Genomic DNA, 22,125 nt, shown 5'->3' with positions numbered 1-22,125 from the left:
CTGCATATCTGAGGTTATTGATATTTCTCCCAGCAATCTTGATTCCAGCTTGTGCTTCTTCCAGTCCAGCGTTTCTCATGATGTACTCTGCATATAAGTTAAATAAGCAGGGTGACAATATACAGCCTTGAGTTCCCTTTAAGTATGTGTTATTCTTTCTCCTGACACTGAGGCCTTTGGCCCAAAGGAGAGTGCTGAAGTAAGTAAGGCTCTTGTGCTTACAAAAGTCTGATGTGCTGCCTGTGTTGGTATCTGCACCTCTACTCAGACACAGCCCAAGTTTGCATCCTTTTCTCTGTTTTCATTTCCTAGATCTAGTGCAAGGTTGTGGCTTGGAGTTGGCAGAGCCAGAGCATTTGCTCAGCTGGGACAGGGGGTCAGAGCTTGTGGTTTCAGAAATTGAAGTGGTTGAACTGCCATCAGAGGTCTGGGCTGCTTCTGGGGTGCCGTTTAAGTGCCAACAATGACTGCTGCCACCCCAGCTGGACCATACCCCAGACCCCCAAGCCTTTTCTTTGTCCCTAGATCTAGTCTTCCCCCAGGACCTGTCTGCTGGAGATCTAGCACCAATCTATGGCATGGAATGGGTGGGGCTGCAACATTCTTTTGGCTGGGAGCCAGTTGCAGGGGCTCCAGTAGCTGCTCTGCCATCAGAGGTCTGTGCTGCTTCCATGATGCTACCAGAACAAGTGGACTGCCCCACCCAAACCACATCCCAGACTGCAGGGCTGCTCCTATGTCCCTGTATCGAGTTTTCTCCCAGGACCTGTCAGCTCTAGATGCCATGCCAAGCTGTGTTGCAGAGTGAACAGGGCTGGGTATTCACCCAGCTTGGACTGGGGAGCACAGTGAGGTGGCAGCTGCTAGTCCAGAGCTCTCTCTGCCCTATCTGTTGGCAAGCCAGCACCCTCCTACTCCTGGCGAGTGGCGTCTAGGCTTCTGTAGCCCTTCTGTCTGTCCCAGCCATTCTCCCAGCACCCAAGGGGACCCCTCCTAGAGGTACAGGACCCAACTGATGCCTAATTTTTTCCCATCCTACCTGGTTACATGACCACCTTTCTTACAGCTTTGATTGTGTGGGAGTTCTGCCAGTTTCCACTTGGTTTTACATGAGAATTGTTTCACATATAGATGTACTTTTAATGTGTTCATAGGGTAGGGGTAAGTTCTACATCCACTTACTCTGTCACATTGAGTCTCGGGTTAACTTTTTTAACTGTATTTCAATGAATTTAATTAACAGAGACACCATTCTGCATAATGGAAATGTTTGTAATGGAAATATATGTAAAGAATAGAAAAGTTCCCATTTTATCTCAAAACAGAATAAGCATCTCGGCCTTTTTTTAATAAAACTACCAGCTCCTGCCCAGAAACACCGACTCATTAGGACTATGAAACATCAACTGGTATTTTCCTCGAGTTTATCCTTACTCATTATCCGTAGGCAGATCATCCTCTTCTTTAGTGCATTTCAAATAAAATTAACACAGAGAAGCTTACATTTTTGTAATTTCTAAAGTTGTCCTGAAAAATTTTGAAAGCAAATTATCTAAAATGACAGCTGCTTTTATTAATGAAAATAGAAAGTGCTATTTCTGAAATACCTATCTATAATTACAATGGTTACACTTTGTACCTCATTATTTTGTGTACAGTATCTCTGTTAGCATTAAAGAACTTTGTTAAGGCAGCCATCTGTGTCACCCATGATGGATGCAAACAGAAATCTGAATGGCAGATGCCTTTTGAGCATCTTTTTTGTAGACACTATATATTATCCTGAATAATTGTAGCCTTTTCTTCCTGCTGAGGTCTTGCGAAATTTTTTCACTAGTTGGAACTTTAGTTTTGTCCCTGTTCCTGGCAGTGTTTCTTGTGACATTCATTGGCTTTCTTCATTTGTGACTGGACTAAATGTTTGGCCACTACCTCCTTTTCCAGCAATGTATGCCTTTCAATTTTAGGCAGAATTCTACAGAAAAGTAATTCACATTCAATACCATTTATGTCCTTTAAACAGATCCTTGAATTTGGGCCTCTGCAGATGTTCCTCTCCCCACTCTTCTCCCTTAGTCACTACTGTTATTTGCTACCAGGATTCCACCTCTCCTGCTTTCTAACACTTCCTTGGCTGTGTATAATCCCCAGACCTGTTTGTTTTTTTTTTTTTAAACAATCAAGTCAATATATTTTTAATGACAAAATGGTTAGTGTTAACCCTATGTAACATGTGATCAGAAGTAGCTAAAGACCACGGGGTGGTAACTATCAGAAGTAATACTGGACAGAGGATTACTTACAAAAAGATCAATTTTCAATAGAAAAACTGATCATTTCCCTTGGGAAATATATTTAATATTTTATTATTAAGCAACTGGGGCAAAAAGGCCTGGTTTTCTAAACTGACAACTTTTTATCCTGATAAGCTTATTTCTGTTAGAGATGCTAATGAGGACAGAGAGTATTAGACACCTTCCTACACAGAGGTCATCTGTGTATCTTAAGGGGCGGGCTTCTTCCCCTGACATTCAAGGTGACGGTGATGCCACATTTAAGGGTGCATAGATGAACCAATAAGGAACATATTTGGAGTTTGAAGAGCCTCTGGATGTTCCTGAAATCCTCAGTGTGTGCCAACCTACTATTCTGCTGCAAAACAAAGGCTACAAAGGTATTATATATTTGAGTGAACTCCTTATCAGCATTCTATCCCAATTATGCAACTTTTGATTAAAGTACACTTTCAAGATGGGAAGTGACTCCAAAGTGAGTCTTCTCTAAATGATCACCAGTTTCCCCCAATCACTAGACTGAAGAAGATGCATTTAATATACAGATATACATTTGCCCTGAAAAGCAGTCTGGCAATAGATAATCTTACTGGGGAGCATTAATTCCAATTTGTGGCCATGTTAAACCATATTGTTTTCCAATGTTAAAAATGTGTCCTCTTTAGCTGACTTTTTATCCTTTTTAGAAACTGCTTGGCTATTCAGAGTTGGACTAAGTCAAAGGGATAACCTGAGAAAGAAGTGAACTGTTTGAGGCATATTTACCTGCTCTGTAAATATTGGTCTTCTTTTCCACTCCCATCCCTAATGCCAAGACAACGTTAGCTGTGTGCTACAATAGTTCTTGGCCTTTTAGGATGCAGCCTTTTTGATGAAATGATGATAACTTAAACCTCCCAAGAAATATCCAATACATATAAAATTTTGCATTTGATTTCAGGACATTCACATACTCCAGGGACCCTCTGTGAGGCTGGCATAGATCTCAGTTTCTGCATTTGTGCTAATGAAGTAGTCTGTAAGTGTTGCTATAATATCACCTTGTTGGTGCACTTGCTTTATAAAAGACGTGTTCCACAGACTCACAGACATAGAAAACAAACTAATGGTTACCAAACAGGAAAAGCAGTGGAGCAGGGACAAATTAAGAGTTTGGAACTAGCAGATACACCCTATGTATACAAAATAGATAGGCAACAAGGACCTACTGTATAGCACAGACAACTGTATTCAATATCCTGTAATAAACCATAATGTAAAATAATTTGAAAAGCAATATATATATCTGAATCACTTTTCTGCACACCAAAAACAAACCCAACCTTATAAATCAAATATACTTCAATTAAAATTTCAATAAATAAATAAAAATAAAAGGCTTGTTCCAGGTTTTAGAAATTTTTGAATGCTTAGAAACCTGCCACCCACCCAAAAAGATACCAATTTAATTTTATAATGGGTAATGTAGTAATTATTGTGAGAAGGAAATAGTGCTGTACAAATAAAGAATTTGAAACTGATTCCTGATGAGCAAACTCCTTAAAATATAAGTTTCTGATATTCAGTTATTAAGTCATCTGTGATGAGTTCTGTCACTAACAGAAGACTCAGGTAACTCTGTCTATATTCTAGTCAGCTCACATACATACAGTACATCCTTATTTGACAGCGGGCAAGCTGTTGTGTAGTGTGTGTGAAGGGGGAATTTGCTTTTTCTCGAAGCACTGCTAATGTGGGATTCCACTGAGAGACAACACAGTTCTGCTAAGGACATCTATCTAGGTCAAGGGTGTATGCATTCCCTTTATAATGCCAATTCAGTTTGAAATAAAAATAGATTTATTTTCCAGTCTTTTCTGAATATTTCCAGTAATTACTGTAAAAAACATAGCATGTATTTTTATATTTGTTTCTAAAGGAAATTTATTCTAGATATCCTATAGAAGTATTTTACCTACATTGTTTCTTTTGTAAATTTAATGAACATCATTGTGAATAAAATTGCATACACATAATATAACTTTTACAAAGATTTTAAATTGGAAATATGCACAAATATAGATACATTTGCAGGTAAATTATTGGCATTGGTTGAGGGCAAGTGCTAAATAAATGTTTTAATCATAATTTTTTTTTTTTTACAGCAGGACTGTATTCTTTTAGAGTATTTACAGTAACTTCTCCCAAATCAAGCCTTCAAATTCAGTATTCTCCAAAAACAAATAAGCCTTCCTCACCATTCATTCAAATACTGGCTTCTGGACTTCCTCATCCCTAAAGTAAATAAAGAAATCTCTGAAAGGACTAACGTTTAGGATTTAATTTCATTGTCTCTCTTTCAGATGTGACCCTGGATTTTCTGGGCCAGCTTGTGAGATGGCATCCCAGACATTCCCAATGTTTATTTCTGAAAGCTTTGGCAGTTCCAGGCTCTCGTCTTACCATAATTTTTACTCTATCCGTGGTGCTGAAGTCAGCTTTGGCTGTGGTGTCTTGGCCAGTGGTAAGGCCCTGGTTTTCAACAAAGATGGGAGGCGTCAGTTAATCACATCTTTCCTTGACAGCTCACAATCCAGGTGAGTTAAAGCAGAATGAAATACATACAGAAATAAGATAGCAAACATTGAATTCATATCTATTAATTTTCTTTTTTTTCCTTTGTTACTAATATATATATATATCTTCTGATTTTCAGTCAAGATGAGAGGAAGCTTATAGTTTATATAGGGTTAATTTGCCCTAGTTTTTAATAAATTAAAAGGCTCATTATGATTTTAAGATACTAATGACTGACTAGATTTTTTTAAAAATATGAAATGTTAGCATCAAAACTGTTCTTAAGCCAAGGGCTAGTTAATTATTTATGTAGTTTTATTTATTTGGCAGCTTGCAGAGGCTGATTAGATTTACCCTACATCTTCCCTTCCCCCAGTGCTTAATAAATAATGTAGCAAGAGAATGATTGACATTTTAAGTGTATGTACACAAGTATGTAGTATACAAATATGTGTAAACATATGGTTATATTTGTATAAATAGATGTCTATAAAACACATGTATTGACCTCATCTTCTACATATATTCATATATATCTCAGTGAAATTGCTTACATTTTATAGAAGAGGGATGAATGGAAACCTACAGCTTTTGAGTAGTTTATTGAAATTGGTTCAAAATTCTTTAAAAGCCACAATGAATGTTTTAAATGTTTATGCACACTAATTATAGACAGTTCATGTCTAGGTTTCTCCAGTTCACATTGAGGCTGGGAAGCAAGTCTGTTCTGAGCACGTGCAAAGCCCCTGACCAACCTGGTGAAGGTGTTTTATTACATTATTCTTATGATAATGGGATAACTTGGAAACTCTTGGAGCATTATTCATATCTCAACTATCATGAGCCCAGGTATGTTGGAAAGCATTTGGAAAAATGGGAGGATGATAGTTCCTTCCTAAGGAAATCTTTGTTCAAGTGGTGTAAGAGCCTAGATACTTTTGCATTGAGAGATGGTAAGGATAAAGATTGATGCCTCTTGCAATGAAAAACTAGCAAGCTACAGTCTTGTAATCTGTTTGCCCTGCTGACTTCTGGTAATTTGAAAAAATTTATTCTCGTATTCTGAAATGTATATCTAAGGGAAATATGTTTTTATGTCTAGGAAAGAGAAAAATAATTAACACTTTTTTCCCTTTTCAACTATAGTACAAACTATTAGATAAGATTTTAATATAGTACTAAATTATAAATGCTGTTGACAAATATTTGTCAGCAATATATGATAAATTATAATAAATCATATGAGATAATAACTCATAAAATCTTATGACTGATTTTTTTTAAATTTGCATGTAACATAATTGAGTTATAAGTAGAAAGATATTTTTCTAGCACATATATCATCCCTGGCAAAGATGGAGTTGGAGGCTGTATTTAAAGCCCTTTCTTCAGGCCACTGCTGTTTTTCTTTGGCTTATATATTTCACAGTCTACAGTCACAATGGTGAGATTTAAGTTTTACTTGAAGCAGAGCCATCCTTCAGTTTGGGTAGTGATAATCACCATTTGTGATACAATTTCAAATGTATCCAAAGAGTCACCTCCTTTTCTAGAACACTTTTTGACCTGCTGACTGAAATTCCTTTAAAACAGCTGAAGAGGAAGATGGGAAAGTTAAAATAGCACTAAAGTAGGTATCCCTGTGGCTTATATCCACTGTCAAATATAAAGAGCTAATAAAGTTTGCCTTCCTGGAAGTACATACATGTTGAACATGGAAAGATGTGAAAAAGAGTTGAGACTTTGGGCACTGAAGTGTGCATTGGCATCATAGCAAAAAACAGGGCAATGATGATTTTATATACTTTGAAGTTTTGCCTAGAGCTATCCCTATATTTAAGTATTTGCAAATACATGAGAACTTTTATTGATATTTTCATTAGAAAGTGAGGTACCGTGTAATAGAGATAGTATTTAACAATTATTATGAGTAGTAAATATTATATGTTATAAAATTTAAGAATGCACCAAATATGTTGAATCTATTCCCTCTAGGGGTAGACACAAGACTAAACTCAATGTTCTCACTCAGTAGAGACATATGAATTCTAAAGAAACATTTTGTAGACTCTCCATAATAAGCATTAAGAGAAAATCTAGCAAAACTCAAGATGATAATAAAAAATAATGAAAGCGTGAAGAAAATATCATTGTCCTAAGTTAAATTGGCCTAAAATACATTTTTTTCTAACAAAGATAGACAGTTTCAAATTCAGTAATCAATTTGTAGCATGAAATTTAATTAATCTTTGTTGATATGAAAAATAATTATAGATTTAATGTGCTATTGCAAAGGTACGTTTAATCTTGCCTGCCATTTGACAGCAACATTTTTCTTCTAAGCAGAATCAAGGTGGCTTTTCAACACTAGGTATGTGCACAGCTTTAAAGATTAAGATCAGAGTGGAGATTTTTTTAAATGGAGAATATGGTAGTGGTACCAAGAACACTTTCATTTTATATATATTGCCTCTGTCCAAGAGACTCTTCCTTCTTCCTCTTACATAAATATTAATAAAGGGTAACATAGCAGTAGAATTTGATATATTCTAGACACTAAATTACATTTTATATGATAAATAATACAAACCATGTAAACTCACCATAGGACAGTTAATTATATCTTCATGCCTTTAGCCATTTGCTGAGTTTTCTTCAGTATAAATTACTATCTGTAATTGCTGTGAATTTCATATTGTCCCTTTCTGCCATGGTTGTTAGAAAATGAAGTGTGATCTCTATTAGATATGCTAGTTGGCTAACTCCTGTTATTCCTAGCTGATTTCTAATAATTTGCTTACCTGTAGTTCTCTCAATAAATGAAGAGTTCTGCTTGTTATTTATATTTATAAAAGTTAAAGTCTGTATATATCTGAGTTAATCTTTTAACTCTTAACTGATTAGATTGTCTTGTAAACTAAAATATGAAACTTTATATTGTTGGTGAAACTGATATTATTCTAGATTTTTCTTAATTATGGGGCTTGTTTTTTTATTCTAAAATTATAAAGTCTAACAATATTTTATTTTTGTCTTGATTATTGATTATAAGAAATCCATGAGCTTAGTACATATCCAAAAAGGGAATCTTGAAACAGAAAGTTGACTTAAATTCCTGGGTTTTCATCTAGGAATAGTCACATCAAATGGTTCCATAGCTTTACTAGCCAGTTACTGTAATAGGTATAGAGTAGGAAAAACAGAGACTCCCACCCCACCTGAAGATATAATGTAGCGATAAAGAACACAGACTCTAAAGCCGTGTTCACTAGATCCATACCCTGGCATTGTCACTTAAAAGCTGCTTAACCTAAAAGAAAATCTTTAACCTCATTTTGCCTTTGTGTTTGAATCTCTATCAGAGTACACTGATAATATGTGCTTATTCTATGCAGAAAGAATTTATTAAGTCCTTTTTATATACCAGGTTCTAGGTGCTAAGATAAAATAGTGAAAAACAGAAAAAAGTCTATGACTTTGCCGTAAGGATAGTGTTATTCCAGTTTCACAGATGAAGATGCTGAAGCGCATAGAGGTTAAATACCTTCCCTGCAGCTGCAAAGTTGTCAACCATTAGGTGCCAAGAGTCTGATTACAGACTCACAGTCTTAACATCTCTGCTGATGAAAATATCGGTCACTTCAATTACTGTTATCACACACATATACACTTTATTTTCTTTAAAATTTCCTGAGAAATTCTACTTCTCAGTTGTTAATTTTTAACATTGTGTATAGTTTCATCAGAAAAAATAATACCTGCTTTTAAAATTATTAATATAAAATTATAATTTTCTCATAACAATGCTAATACAATAATATTATTAAATTAATGTATTATATTTTTATTGTTAAGCCAGTTTGAATATAGTTTGATTATTTTATTATTTCTTTGCTATGTTGACATAAATAATATTTAATTATTTAATAAATATTTAGAAAAAATAAAGTGAGAATTACTGAAATAACTTAAATTTTATTCTTTTAATAAACTCACATTGATTAAAATATTAGCAAATTATGTACTTAAAAATAATAAACTTATGGTAACTATGTCTTTTTAGGTTAAGAAATGCTTTTTAGTTTATATTTCTGTATTTAAACGTTGATTTATCCTATTTAAAAAGTCTGTTTACTCACATTTCAAAAAGTCCTACCACTTTTTTAGTGTTTATATCATCAATGATTGTAATCAGGTTATTCCACCCCATATTTTCATGTACAAATTATTTAAAGAAAAAATAGACTTTATTTTTAATAAGTTTCAGTACATAAAAAATATATTTTCAAGATGTGATTTAATGCTTCTTTGTGTAATAATTAAAAGATGAACATAATACAAATATGAAAATCAATCTAATTTTTCAGTAAATCCAGCCTCAGACTTTGAAGTTTTTAAAGAATTTTTTTCTCAGTTTTCCAACCAGTTACCTGCCTTAGGGAGTTTTTCTTTGCTCACTAGGAAAAAGATTCAGTCCTTTCAGTGTGCGTTAACGCAGACAACTCTCCTGGTGTTTAATTGTACATTGATGGAGATAAATGTTCCATTTGCCATTCGCTTCACATCTCACCTTGTGTATGGATGTGAGCAGCATGGTACTGTGATTTATGGAGCTTTCAAGCAGATGTCATTGCAGTGGCAATTAATGTATGGTTCCTGCTGCTGTGTACAATGATTGCTCCTGGAAATTAGATATTATTCTTAATTTTCTTCCCCATTTGTCAGATGCAGGTTTGTTGTCATAGCCACCATGACAGAGCAAGTGACCTCGCACACTATGCTAAACTCATGGGAATGAGAAACTGCCATGGTTCCTACCAGTCCAAAACTATAATATGTGTAACAAGCTGCCAATATTCTTTACCAGACTTAGGCGAATCTTGCCACATTGACAACTGTGTTTTATTGGGTTAGTGTCTCTGAGAGCAACTGAGTGAAAGGAGTCATATTTTGGATGTATCAAGAAGACTTTGTTGCAGTCAGACAAGAAACTGGAAAATCTCAAAAATGTTTGTCATAGTGGGAGAATTATTTTTTCAAATATTATACTGCAGAAAACAAGATCCTGCTATAAATGTTTGTATTTTAAGACACCAAAATAATCCAAAATTTTACTTCTGTTTTCTGCTTTAGAATAATCTCCGTAGAATTACCAGATGATGCAAGACAGTTTGGAATTCAGTTCAGATGGTGGCAACCATACCATTCTTCCCAGGGAGAGGATGTATGGGCTATTGATGAGATTATCATGACATCTGTACTTTTCAACAGCATTAGTCTTGACTTTACCAATCTTGTGGAAGTCACTCAGTCTCTGGGATTCTACCTTGGAAATGTTCAGCCATACTGTGGCCATGACTGGACCCTTTGGTAAGGATTTCATCTTTGTTCTTATTGTTGTTATATTTTGCATTCAGGATTGAAACACAAAGATGACCTTCCAGTCCACCTAGCACTTAGTCTTTTGTATTAATTGAACATGAACCATTTGAAAAGTCATTATTATGTCTATAAGTAAGTTATCTTGGGAAAGAAGACTGAAAACAAAATACTGATAGATTTAAAGATAAATCTTACTGTGTTTATTATTAATCTTGAATTTTTACTTTCCCACCATTACACGTAAAAACCCTCTTCACCAAGTGTTAATATCTAAAGTGACTAACATATTCTCCCTTCAAGGTGGTCCATCATGATCACAGTGAAAATTGAAATCACTTTAAAAAATTTCTCATGAGATGTTTTATTTTCATGCTGTCTTACATAAAGTCCAAGAAGCTTTTCCATCCCTGATTTGTTTAATAAGATCTCCTTTGTTTTAAAATTAATTTAATTGGAGGCTAATTACTTTTATCAAGATTGGACCAGTGACTTGTATAGCTAATGTCAGTGGAGTTTCAAGATTGTAGAATCTCTTAGTCCAGATACCTTTCATTCTTAGATTTGTTTCTCCCTATGATCATATGCAAACTTAATTATACATTAAGTGGTAAATGAATAATTTAAGACTGTGATTAGTACTTCAGAAACATCGGTAGGATGACACAATAGTGATTAACTAGAGTCAGGAGGTGGCCACTTTGGAAATCTAGGAGGAGGCTGCTGCTGCTGCTAAGTCGCGTCAGTCGTGTCCGACTCTCCGCGACCCCATAGACGGCAGCCTACCAGGCTCCTCCGTCCCTGGGATTCTCCAAGCAAGAGTACTGGAGTGGGGTGCCATCGCCTTCTCCGAGGAGGAGGCTATGTTTGGGTAATTCAGAGAGTGGATACAATGCATTCCACCAATTGGGAAGTAAAAAAACGGGAAGTTCCAGGCACTTGAAGACCTGAAGGAAGAGCATTCAGCTACAAGAACCTTTTAGTGCAAAGACTCCCATAGCATGAGCGACTATGGCATGTTCAAAAATCAGGAAGTATGCCAGTGGTGCTGGAGCCTCAGGGATGAGGGAGCAAATGTCAGAAATGGAAGCCAAGAGATGTGCAGAAGCCCGATCAGGTAGGAGTTTCCAGGCTTAGAGATGCTACATTAAAACTCAGGTCTGTAAAATCTCACAACTCACAGCCTTCATCATTGTACATACTACCCCTCTCTGGGTTCCCTTAGAACTTTAAGCATGATTGAAGAATAATTCTCTGAGTCTTTTACTTTCTCTTGAGTCATGGTCAGACCAATTTAATTTCTCCAGATGAATCTCACCAAAAGCTATTCACTGCAATTGTCTCCAGAGAGTATATCATAAATGACCCATCAGTGACCTTATCATAATTAGAGGTAAATTTTACACACCATTGCACATAAAATTACCTTTGATGGGAACTGTGCATGGACAGTTACATCTCACACAGCAGGCTGAAATTCTAGCATCAAAATGACAGCTAATGGAATGGAAGTACAGCTGATCACTTTTGCTGTGAGCACTGTCCAACTAGATAAAATGAAATTTCTATATGACAAAATATAAAAGGTTATATTCTGTATTTTCTAGTTGATAGCTTCAGGTGCTTATTTTTGTGCATGTTCTTTCTTAGTCCCAGAGTCTTCAAAGAAAATAAAGGGGTGAAGCAAATAAGATACAAAAATGTAAAGCAAAATGAGAGTTCTTGGAATTTTATGATTCTGAAATTTTAAATTGACCTAAATTAACCACCATCCAAATTGATCTTATATCATAAACTGTATCCCCCAAGTTTGTTTAGCAGTTTCTCTTTCCAGCACTTCTAATACAACAAAGAATCATATCACGAATGCAAGTCCTGTATCATGTTTATTTTTTCATAAATAGTTCACATCTGCTCAAATAAACTCCAAAGTTGCTGAGCATTTTAATTTAACACTTGGGTTGAATGCATGATAACAGCAGTTTAATTTCTGTGCTTTGATCAAAACCCTAAGAACAATATTCTTTCACACAAGCCTGATGAGTATTCTTAACCCACCACTGCTTTAATTGGTGGAGATACATTTACTTTGTGAAAGTACAATCACAGTAATTATAGAAAGCCATAAGAAAATATAAATAATTGTACAATCCCCATGGGCACCTTGAGCAACGCCATAGGAGTTTTATTAACAGCCACATGTGAGCAATCAGATTTGACTTTCTGATCTTCTCTGAAACGAAAAGGAGTTGTCCTGGTTATGAAACAACAGAGAGTATACTCTGGTGGTGATAATGAGACTAGAGAAACACATTAACCACTTTAATAAGGACATGAAAAATGCTCTCTACTCATTAAAATGAAACAACATGGAAGGTTTCAAACTGTTCCCATTTTCTTAGCCAATGAATCAGAATAAAGCCTCTTTTAATGACACTGTTTTCTCTCTGCTGCTGTTGAGGAATATATTGTCCGAGTTCAGTGTGAACTCATTTTAGTGATGTTTTTAAGAAACACTTATTGCAATATTAAAATTCAAATGATGATATTGACCAACTATTTATCGTAACTCCCTAGTCCTAAAACAAGTTGTTTTTTTGTTTTTGTTTTTGTTTTTTCTTTTTCAATGTAGAACCTTTGGAGCATGTTATCTTATTAAGTAAAAATTTTTTGAACATGTTCAAATATGTGGCCTCTGGCCTTCAATGACCTTGCTTCTCTCAAGGGAAATTTTGAAATGTATACATGTTTGCCACAAATGACTGGTGTTAAATTAATTATTGTTGGCCTTTCCCAGCTGTGAGTTCATTTGGTTCTCATTTTCTAACTTACGACTTTCCATGGGCATGGATTCCTGTTACTGAGAGTGTTCTCCAGGGAAAACCTGGACAATTGCTTTTTCATTAGAAGAACTACAGTCAATATGCTATAAATCACTTTACAGTGTGTCATATTAGAGCATGTTTTTCCATGTGGAAATGAATTGCTTTTAATTATTCGTAGTACTTTCCTTTCTTCCATGCATAGTCTCTGAAATCAGAACCTCTGTCTGCTTTATGTTCTAAAGATAGTCTTTAAAGCCCCTTCCATGTATTTTAAGATCACTAAGGGAATTATTTTAATTGATGTTTATTAAAGGTGAATTGACCAATGCTATTAGAGAGAATACCAAGGCACATTTACATTCCTCTGTCTTATCTAGTAGACTAGCTTAAGTATACAGGTGGGAAGGAATTGTTTATTATGCAGAGTTTTTTTTTTTTAATGTAGAGTTTTAGTTTCAAAATGTGTAAACCTGTGAGAGGATGGTCATTATAGCATATTATAATTGGTAGTTGGTTTTAGTAGAAGACATAAAGAGTTTTCCAGACAACCAAAGACTAAAGGAGTTCAGCACAACTAGATGGGCTTTACAAGAAATGTGTTAAAGGAGTGTCTTCAAGCTGAAACAAAATGGCTCTAATTGATAACAGGAAAACATATAATAGAATAAATCCCACTGATAAAAGTAAATACATAGTTAAATTCAAAACACTCTCATGTTGTAGTGTTTGCATGCTTGCTAAGTCATTTCAGTTGTGTCCAACTCTTTGTGACAACTATGGACCATAGCCCACCAGGCTTCTCTGTCCATCGAATTCTCTAGGCAAGAATACTGGAGTGCATTGCCATGCCTTCCTCCAGGGGATCTTCCTGATCCAAGGGTCAAACCCATGTCTCTTATGTCTCCTGCATTGGAGGATTGGTTCTTTCCTGGGAAGCCTTAAGTTGTAGTGGTGGTAGGTAAACACTTATAAATCTAGTATAAAGGTTAGAAGACAAAAGTAGTAAAAATAATTATAATTACAATAATTTGTTAACAGAAAAGATAAAAAATATGTAAATTATGACCCCCAAACATGAAACATGGTGGGGGAAGTTAAAAAATATAGAGCTTTAGTATTCATTTGACTTAAGTTGTTATCAACTTAAAATAGACAGTTATATATATAAGATACTTTATATAAACCTCATGGTAGCTGCAAAGTAAAAACCTGGAATAGATATACAAAAGATAAAGAGAATGGAACCTAAGCATATCACTACAGAAAATCATCAAATCATGAAGAAAAAGAGCAAGAGAAGAAAGGAAGAAATGAATTACAAAATTACAAAAGAAAGAAATTACAACCAGAAAACAATTAACACAATGACAATAGTAAGTTTTAGTAAGTCCAAACCTTTCAAAAATTATTTTGAATGAAATGGACTGAATTCTCCAATCAAAAGCCAGAGTGACTGAATGGATTAAAAGAAACAAGACCCAACTTTATATTGCCTCCAAGAGTCTCACTTCAGCTTTCAGATAGCACACAAACTCAAAGGGATGGGAAAAGATATTCCATACAAACAGAAGCCAGAAGAAAGCAGGAGTAGCTATACTTATATCAGACAAAATAGACTTAAAGCAAAGACTGTAATAAAAGATAAAGATAGGTGTTACATAATGAGAAAGTTACTACCCCAACAAGGCTATAAAACATTTGTAAATATTTATGCACCCCAACATAGGAGCATCTAAATATATAAAGCAAATATGAACAGACATGAAGGGAAAAATCAACAGCTATACAAGAATAGGAATGGACTCAGGTCTCTACTTTCAATATTGGATTCATGTAGAATATCAGTAAGAAAACATTGATCTTAAAAGACAAGTTAGACCAGATATATTTAACAAACATTTATGAAACATTGCTTCCAAAAGTAGAAGACTACATATTCTTTTCAGGTGCACATGATACATTCTCCAGGTTAGAGCATATGTTAGGCCACAAAACAAGTCCTAACAACTTTAAGAAGTCTGAAGTCATGTCAAGCAATTTTTCCAACCACAATGGTGTGAAACTAGAAATCAATTACAAGAAGTAAACTGGAAAATCCACAAACATGGAAATTAAACAATGTGCTACTGAACAATGGGTTGAAACATTAAAGAATGTCTTGAGACAAATGAAAATGGAAATACAACATAACAAAACATATGGAGTGGGAATTCCCTGGTGGTCAATTGCTTAGGAATCCACACTGACTATCAAGGGCCCAGGTTAAGTCCCTGGTTGGAGAACTAAGATTGTGCAAGCCTTGCAACATGGCAAAAAGAAAAAGAGAGGGATGGATCCAAAGCAGTTCTAAGAGAGAAGTTCATAGTAATAAAAGACTACATTAAGAAATAAGAATGATGTCAAATAAACCTAGCTTTGTACTTCAAGGAACTAGATAAAGAAGGACAAAATAATTTCAAAGTTATTAGAAGGAAAGAAATAACAAAGATCAGAGTGAAAATAAATGCAACAGAGACTAAAAAGATAATAGAAAAGATCAGTGAATCTAAGAAGTGGTTTTCTGAAAAAAATAAACTGAATAGACAAATGTTTAACTAGACTTACCAAGAAAAGAGAGAAGGCTCAAATAAAATTAGAAATGAAAAGGGAAACATTACAACTGACACTACAGAACAGTAAAGAATCATAAGAGGCTATTAAGGACAATTATATGCCAACAAATTGAACAATCTAGAAGAAATAGAGGAATTCCTTGAAACATACAACCTACCAAGACTGCATCATGATGAAATAAAAAATCTGAGCAGACTGATTACTAGTAAGGAGACTGAATTAGTAATCAAAACCTCCCAGAAAACAAAAGCCTAGAAGCAGAAGACTTTACTGGTATCTAATTCTTAGACATTCTAGAATTATTGCCAATTCTTCTTAAACTTCTCCAAAAAGTAAAAGAGAAAGGAATATTTCCAAACCCATTTTATAAGGCCAGCACAACTCTGACTCTAAAACTAAGCAAGAATGTAATGAGAAAAGAAAATTACAGGCTAAAATTTTTAATAAATATAGATGCAAAAATTCTCAGTAAAATATTAGCAAATCTAATCTAACAACACATTAAAAGTATATGTATCATAATCAAGTTGGATTATGGGATACAAAGGTGAGTTCACATATGAAAATCAGTCAAGTGATATAATACATTAACAAAATGAAAGATAAAAATCATATGACCATCTCAATAGATGCAAAAAAATTTGTCAATATTCAACATCCATTTTTAATTAAAAAAAAAACCTCTCAACAAAGTAGATACAAAGGGAACATGCTGCTCTGCTGTGCTTAGCTATTCAGTCTTGTCTAACTTGATGCAACCCCAAGGACTGTGGCTGGCCAAATTCCTCTGTCTATGGGGATTCTCCAGGCAAGAATATTGGAGTGGGTTTCCACGCCCTCCTCCAGAGGATCTTCCCAACCCAGGGATATAACCCAGGTCTCCCACACCACAGGCAGATTGTTTACCAACTGAGCTACCAGTTCTTACTGTTCAGTCGCTCAGCCATATCTGACTCTTTACACTCCATGGACTGCTGCACGCTAGGCTTCCCTGTCCATTTACCATTTCCTGGAGCTTGCTCTAACTCAAGTCCATTGAGTTGGTGATGCCATCCAACCATCTCGTCCTCTCTCATCCCCTTCTTCTGCCTTCAACTTTCACAGCATCAGGGTCTTTTCTAATGAGTAGGTTCTTCACATCAGGTGGCCAAAGTATTGGAGCCTCAGATTCAGCATCAGTCCTTCCAATGAATATTCAGGGTTGATTTCCTTTAGGATTGACTGATTTGATCTTCTAACAGTCAGAGAGACTCAAGAACCTTCTCCAACACCACAATTCAAAAGCATTGATTCTTCAGCACTCAGCCTTCTTTATAGTCCAACTCTCACATCCATACATGACTGCTCAAAAAACCATAGCTTTGACTACACAAATGTTTGTTGGCAAAGTAATGTCTGTGCTTTTTAATAGGCTGTCTAGGTTGGTCATAGCTTTTCTGCATAGGAGCAAGTGTCTTTTAATTTCATGGCTGCAGTCACCATCTGCAGTGATTTTGGAGTCCAAGAAAATAAAGTCTGTCAGTGTTTCCATTGTTTCCCCATCTATTTGCCATGAAGTGATGTGGCCAGATGCCATGATCTTGGTTTTTTTGACTGTTGAGTTCTAAGTCAACTTTTTAACTCTCCTCTTTCACTTTTATCAAGAAGCTCTTAAGTTCCTCTTCACTTTTTGCCGTAAGGGTGGTGTCATCTGCATATCTGAAATTATTGATATTTCTCCTGAGAATATTGTTTCCAGCTTGTGTTTCATCCAGCCCAGATTTCACATGATGTACTATGCATATAAGTTAAATAAGCGGGGTGACAATATACAGCCTTGAAGTACTCCTTTACCAATTTGGAACCAGTCCATTGCTCCATGTCTGGTTCTAACTGTTCCTTCTTGACCTGCATACAGGTTTCTCAGGAGGAAGGTCAGGTGGTCTGCTATTCCCATCTCTTGAAGAATTTCCCACCTTTTGCTGTGATCCACATACTCAAAGGCTTTAGTATAGTCAGTGAAGCAGATGTAGATCTTTTTCGAGAACTCTCTTGCTTTTTTGATGATCCAGTGGATGTTGGCAATTGGATCTCTGCTTCCTCTGCCTTTTCTGAATCCAGCTTAAACATCTGGAAGTTCATGGTTCACTTACTGTTGAAGCCTCACTTGGAGAATTTTGGGCATTACTTTGCTAGCTTGTGAGATGGGTGCAATTGTGTGGTAGTTTAAACATTCTTTGGCATTGCCTTTCTTGGGGATTGAAATGAAAACTGACCTTTTCCAGTCCTTTGGCCACTGCTGAGTTTTCCAAATTTGCTGACATATTGAGTGCAGCACTTTCACAGCATCATCTTTCAGGATTTGAAATAGCTCAACGGAATTCCATCACCTCCACTAGCTTTGTTTATAGTGATGCTTCCTAAGGCCCACTTGACTTCACACTCCAGGATATCTGGCTCTAAATGAGAGATCACACCATCGTGGTTATCTGGGTCATTAAGATCCTTTTTGTATAGTTCTTCTGTGTATTCTTGCCACCTCTTCTTAATATCTTCTGCTTCTGTTAGGTCCATACCATTTCTGTCCTTTATTGTGCCCATCTTTGCATGAAATGTTCCCTTGATATCTCTAATTTTCTTGAAGAGATCTCTAGTCTTTCCCATTCTATTCTTTTTCTCTGTTTCTTTTCATTGATCACTGAGGAAGGCTTTCTTATATCTCCTTGCTATTCTTTGGCACTCTGCATTCAGATGGATATATCTTTCCTTTTCTCCTTTGGTTTTCACTTCTCTTCTTTTCTCAGCTATTTGTAAGTCCTCCTCAGACAACCACTTTGCCTTTTTGCATTTCATTTTCTTGGGAATGATTTTGATCACTGCCTCCTGTACAGTGTTACAAACCTCTGTCCATAGTTCTTCAGGCACTCTATCAGATCTGATCCCTTGAATCTATGTGTCACTTCTACTGTATAATCGTAAGGGATCTGATTTAGGTCATATGTGAATCATCTAGTGGTTTTTCCTACTTTCTTCAATTTAAGTCTGAATTTTGCTGTCCCAGGGATGCCCATAAAAGGAACATATCTCAACGTAATTAAAGCCATATATGACAAGGCTACTCAGTAATGAGAGGCTAAATGCATCTTCTCTAACATCAAGAATAAGACAAGGATGCCCACTCTCATTACTTTTATTCAAAGTTGTCCTGAAATTCCTAGCCAGAGCAGTTAGGCAAGAAAAACAAAAGTCTCCAAATCCGAGAAGAATAAGTATAACAGTCTTTATTTGCAGATGATGTGATTTTACTATGTGTAGAAAAATGAAAGATTCCACCAAAGCTGTTAGAACTAATAAACAGATTCAGCAAAGTTGCAGGATACAAAATTAATTTTTAAAAAAAGTAATAGCATTTATATATATTAACAATGAACTGCCTGAAAGAAAAATTAAGAAGATGATTGCATTTATCATTGTATCAGAAAAAAATAAAATATCTATTAATAAGTTTAAGCAATTGAAAAAAAGAAATTGAAAAGACACAGATAAATGAAAATATATTCTGTGCTCATGGACTGGGATGATTAATATAGTTATAATGTCCATACAACTCAAGGCCATCTTCAGATTCAATGCAATCCCTATCAAAATTCCAATCTTATTTTTCACAGATATAGAACAAGCAGTTCTAATAGTTGTATAAAAACCACAAAAGACTTCAAGTAGGCAATCTTGAGAAAGAACAAAGCAGAAAGTATCACACTCCCTGATTTCAAACAATTTTACAAAGTTATGGTAATCAAAACAATGTGGTATTGGCATAAAAAGAACACATAGATCAATACAGAACAGAAATGAGAGCCCAGAAATAAACCAATGCATATATAATTTAATTTTTGACAGAAGAGACAATAACATGTGGGGAAAGAACAGTCTCTTCAGTAATTGGTATTTGGGGAAAAAAAGTGCTGCATTCAATATGCCAGCAAATTTGGAAAACTCAGCAGTGGCCCCAGGAATGGAAAAGGTCAGTTTTCATTCTAGTGCCAAAGAACAGTAATGCCAAAGAATCTTCAAGCTACTGTAGAGTTGCACTCATTTCGTATCCTAGCAAGGTAATGCTCAAAATCCTTCAAGCTAGACTTCAACAGTACATGAACTGTGGAATTCAGATGTACAAGCTAGATTTAGAAAAGACAGAAAACCAGATATGAAATTGCCAATACCTGCTGGACCATAGGAAAAGCAAGAGAACTCCAGAAAAACATCTACTTCTGCTTCATTGACTACACGAAAGCCTTTGACTGTGTGGATCATGGCAAATGGTGGAAATTTTTTCAAGAGATGGGAATACCAGACCACCTTACCTGCCTCCTGAGAACCCCATATACAGATCAAGAAGCAACAGTTAGAACCAGACATGGAAGAATGGATTGGATCCAAATTGGGAAAGGAGTACTTCAAGGCTGTATATTGTCACCCCGCTTATTTAACTTATATGCAGGCTACATCATGTAAAATGCTGGGCTGGATGGAGCTCTGTGGAATCAATATTGTCAGGAGAAATATCAATAACCTCAGATATGCAGATGACACCACCCTTATGGCAGAAAATGAAGAACTAAAGAGACTCTTGATGAAGGTGAATGAGGAGAGTGAAAAAGCTGGCTTAAACCTCAACATTCGAAAAACTAAGATCATGGTATCTGGTACCATCACTTCATGGCAAATAGATGGGGGAAACAATGGAAACAGTGACAGACTTTATATTGTTCGACTCCAAAATCACTGTAGATGGTGACTGCTGTCATAAAATTAAAAGACTCCTGCTCTTTGGAAGATAGCTGTGACAAACCTAGACAGCGTATTATAAAGCACAGACATTACTTTGCTGACAAAGGTCTGTCTAGTTAGAGCTATGGTTTTTCCAGTATCGTGTACATATGTGAGAGTTGGACCATCAAGAAGGCTGAGCACCAAATAATTGATGCTTTCAAATTGTGGTGCTGGAGAAGACTCTTGAGACTCCCTTGGACAGCAAGGAAATCAAACCAGTCAATCCTAAGGGAAATCAACCCTGAATATTCATTGGAAGGACTGATGCTGAAGCTTCAATACTTTGGCTACCTGATGCAAAGAGCAGATTCATTGGAAAAACCCTGAAGCTGGAAAAGATTGAGGGCAAGAGGAGAAGGGGATTACAGAAGATGAGAAGTTTGGATGGCATCATCAACTCAATGGACATGAGTTTGAGAAACTCCAGGAGTTAGTGAAGAACAAGGAAGCCTGGCATGGTAGAGTCCATGGAGTCACAAAGAGCTGGACACAACCGACCAACTGGACATCACCAGATGGTCAACACTGAAATCAGATTGATTATATTATTTGCAGCCAAAAATGGAGAAGCACTATACAGTCAATAAAAACAAGACCAGGAGCTGACTGTGGCTCAGATCATGAACTCCTTATTGCCAAATTCAACTTAAATTGAAGAAAGTGGGGGAAACCACTAGACCATTCAAGTATGACCTAAATCAAATTGCTTATGATTATACAGTAGAAGTGAGAAATACATTTAAGGGACTAGATCTGATAGAGTGCCTGATGAACTATGGACAGAGGTTCGTGACATTGTACAAGAGACAGGGACCAAGACCATCCCCATGGAAAAGAAATGCAAAAAAGCAAAATGGCTGTCTGAGAAGGCCTTACAAATAGCAGTGAAAAAAAGACAAGTGAAAACCAAAGGAGAAAAGGAAAGATATAAGCATCTGAATGCAGAGTTCCAAAGATAGCAAGGAGAGATAAGAAAGCCTTCCTCAGCAATCAATGAAAAGAAATAGAGGAAAACAACAGAATGGGAAAGACTAGAGATCTCTTCAAGAAAATTAGAGATATCAAGGGAATATTTCATGCAAAGATGGGCTCAATAAAGGACAGAAATGGTATGGACCTAACAGAAGCAGAAGATATTAAGAGGTGGCAAGAATACAAAGAAGAACTATACAAAAAAAGATCTTCACGACCCAGATAATCACAATGGTGTGATCACTCTCCTAGAGCCAGACATCCTGGAAAGTGAAGTTAAGTGGGCCTTAGAAAGCATCACTACACACAAAGCTAGTGGAGGAGATGGAATTCCAGTTGAGCTATTTCAAATCCTGAAAGATGATGCTGTGAAAGTACTGCACTTAATATGCCAGCAAATTTGGAAAACTCAGCAGTGGCCACAGGACTGGAAAAGGTCAGTTTTCTTTCCAATCCCAAAGAAAGGCAATGCCAAAGAATGCTCAAACTGCCACACAATCACACTCATCTCACATGCTAGTAAAGTAATGCTCAAAATTCTCCAGCCAGGCTTCAGCAATACGTGAACCGTGAACTTCCTGATGTTCAAGCTGGTTTTAGAAAAGGCAGAGGAACCAGAGATCAAATTGCCAACATCCTCTGGATCATGGGAAAAGCAAGAGAGTTCTAGAAAA

The 22,125-nt window shown here is 36.0% G+C and overlaps 1 protein-coding gene across 1 annotated transcript in view; it reads left to right on the top strand.

The window, feature by feature from the left end:
* The window catches only part of LOC104990283 (reelin), a 531,703-nt gene that overhangs the window by 373,491 nt on the left and 136,087 nt on the right, over positions 1-22,125 (top strand). Inside the window, exons 18-20 of the mRNA XM_010842284.1 lie at positions 4,637-4,870; positions 5,538-5,699; positions 9,984-10,220. Of these exons, the coding sequence (XP_010840586.1) occupies positions 4,637-4,870; positions 5,538-5,699; positions 9,984-10,220 (633 nt within the window). The remainder of the gene's footprint in view (positions 1-4,636; positions 4,871-5,537; positions 5,700-9,983; positions 10,221-22,125) is intronic.

The sequence above is a fragment of the Bison bison genome, unplaced genomic scaffold (genome assembly GCF_000754665.1).
Source record: "Bison bison bison isolate TAMUID 2011002044 unplaced genomic scaffold, Bison_UMD1.0 scf7180017864175, whole genome shotgun sequence".
Taxonomy (NCBI): domain Eukaryota; kingdom Metazoa; phylum Chordata; class Mammalia; order Artiodactyla; family Bovidae; genus Bison; species Bison bison.
Note: the sequence above shows the minus strand (reverse complement) of the source record. Positions and strands in the feature narration are given on the sequence as shown.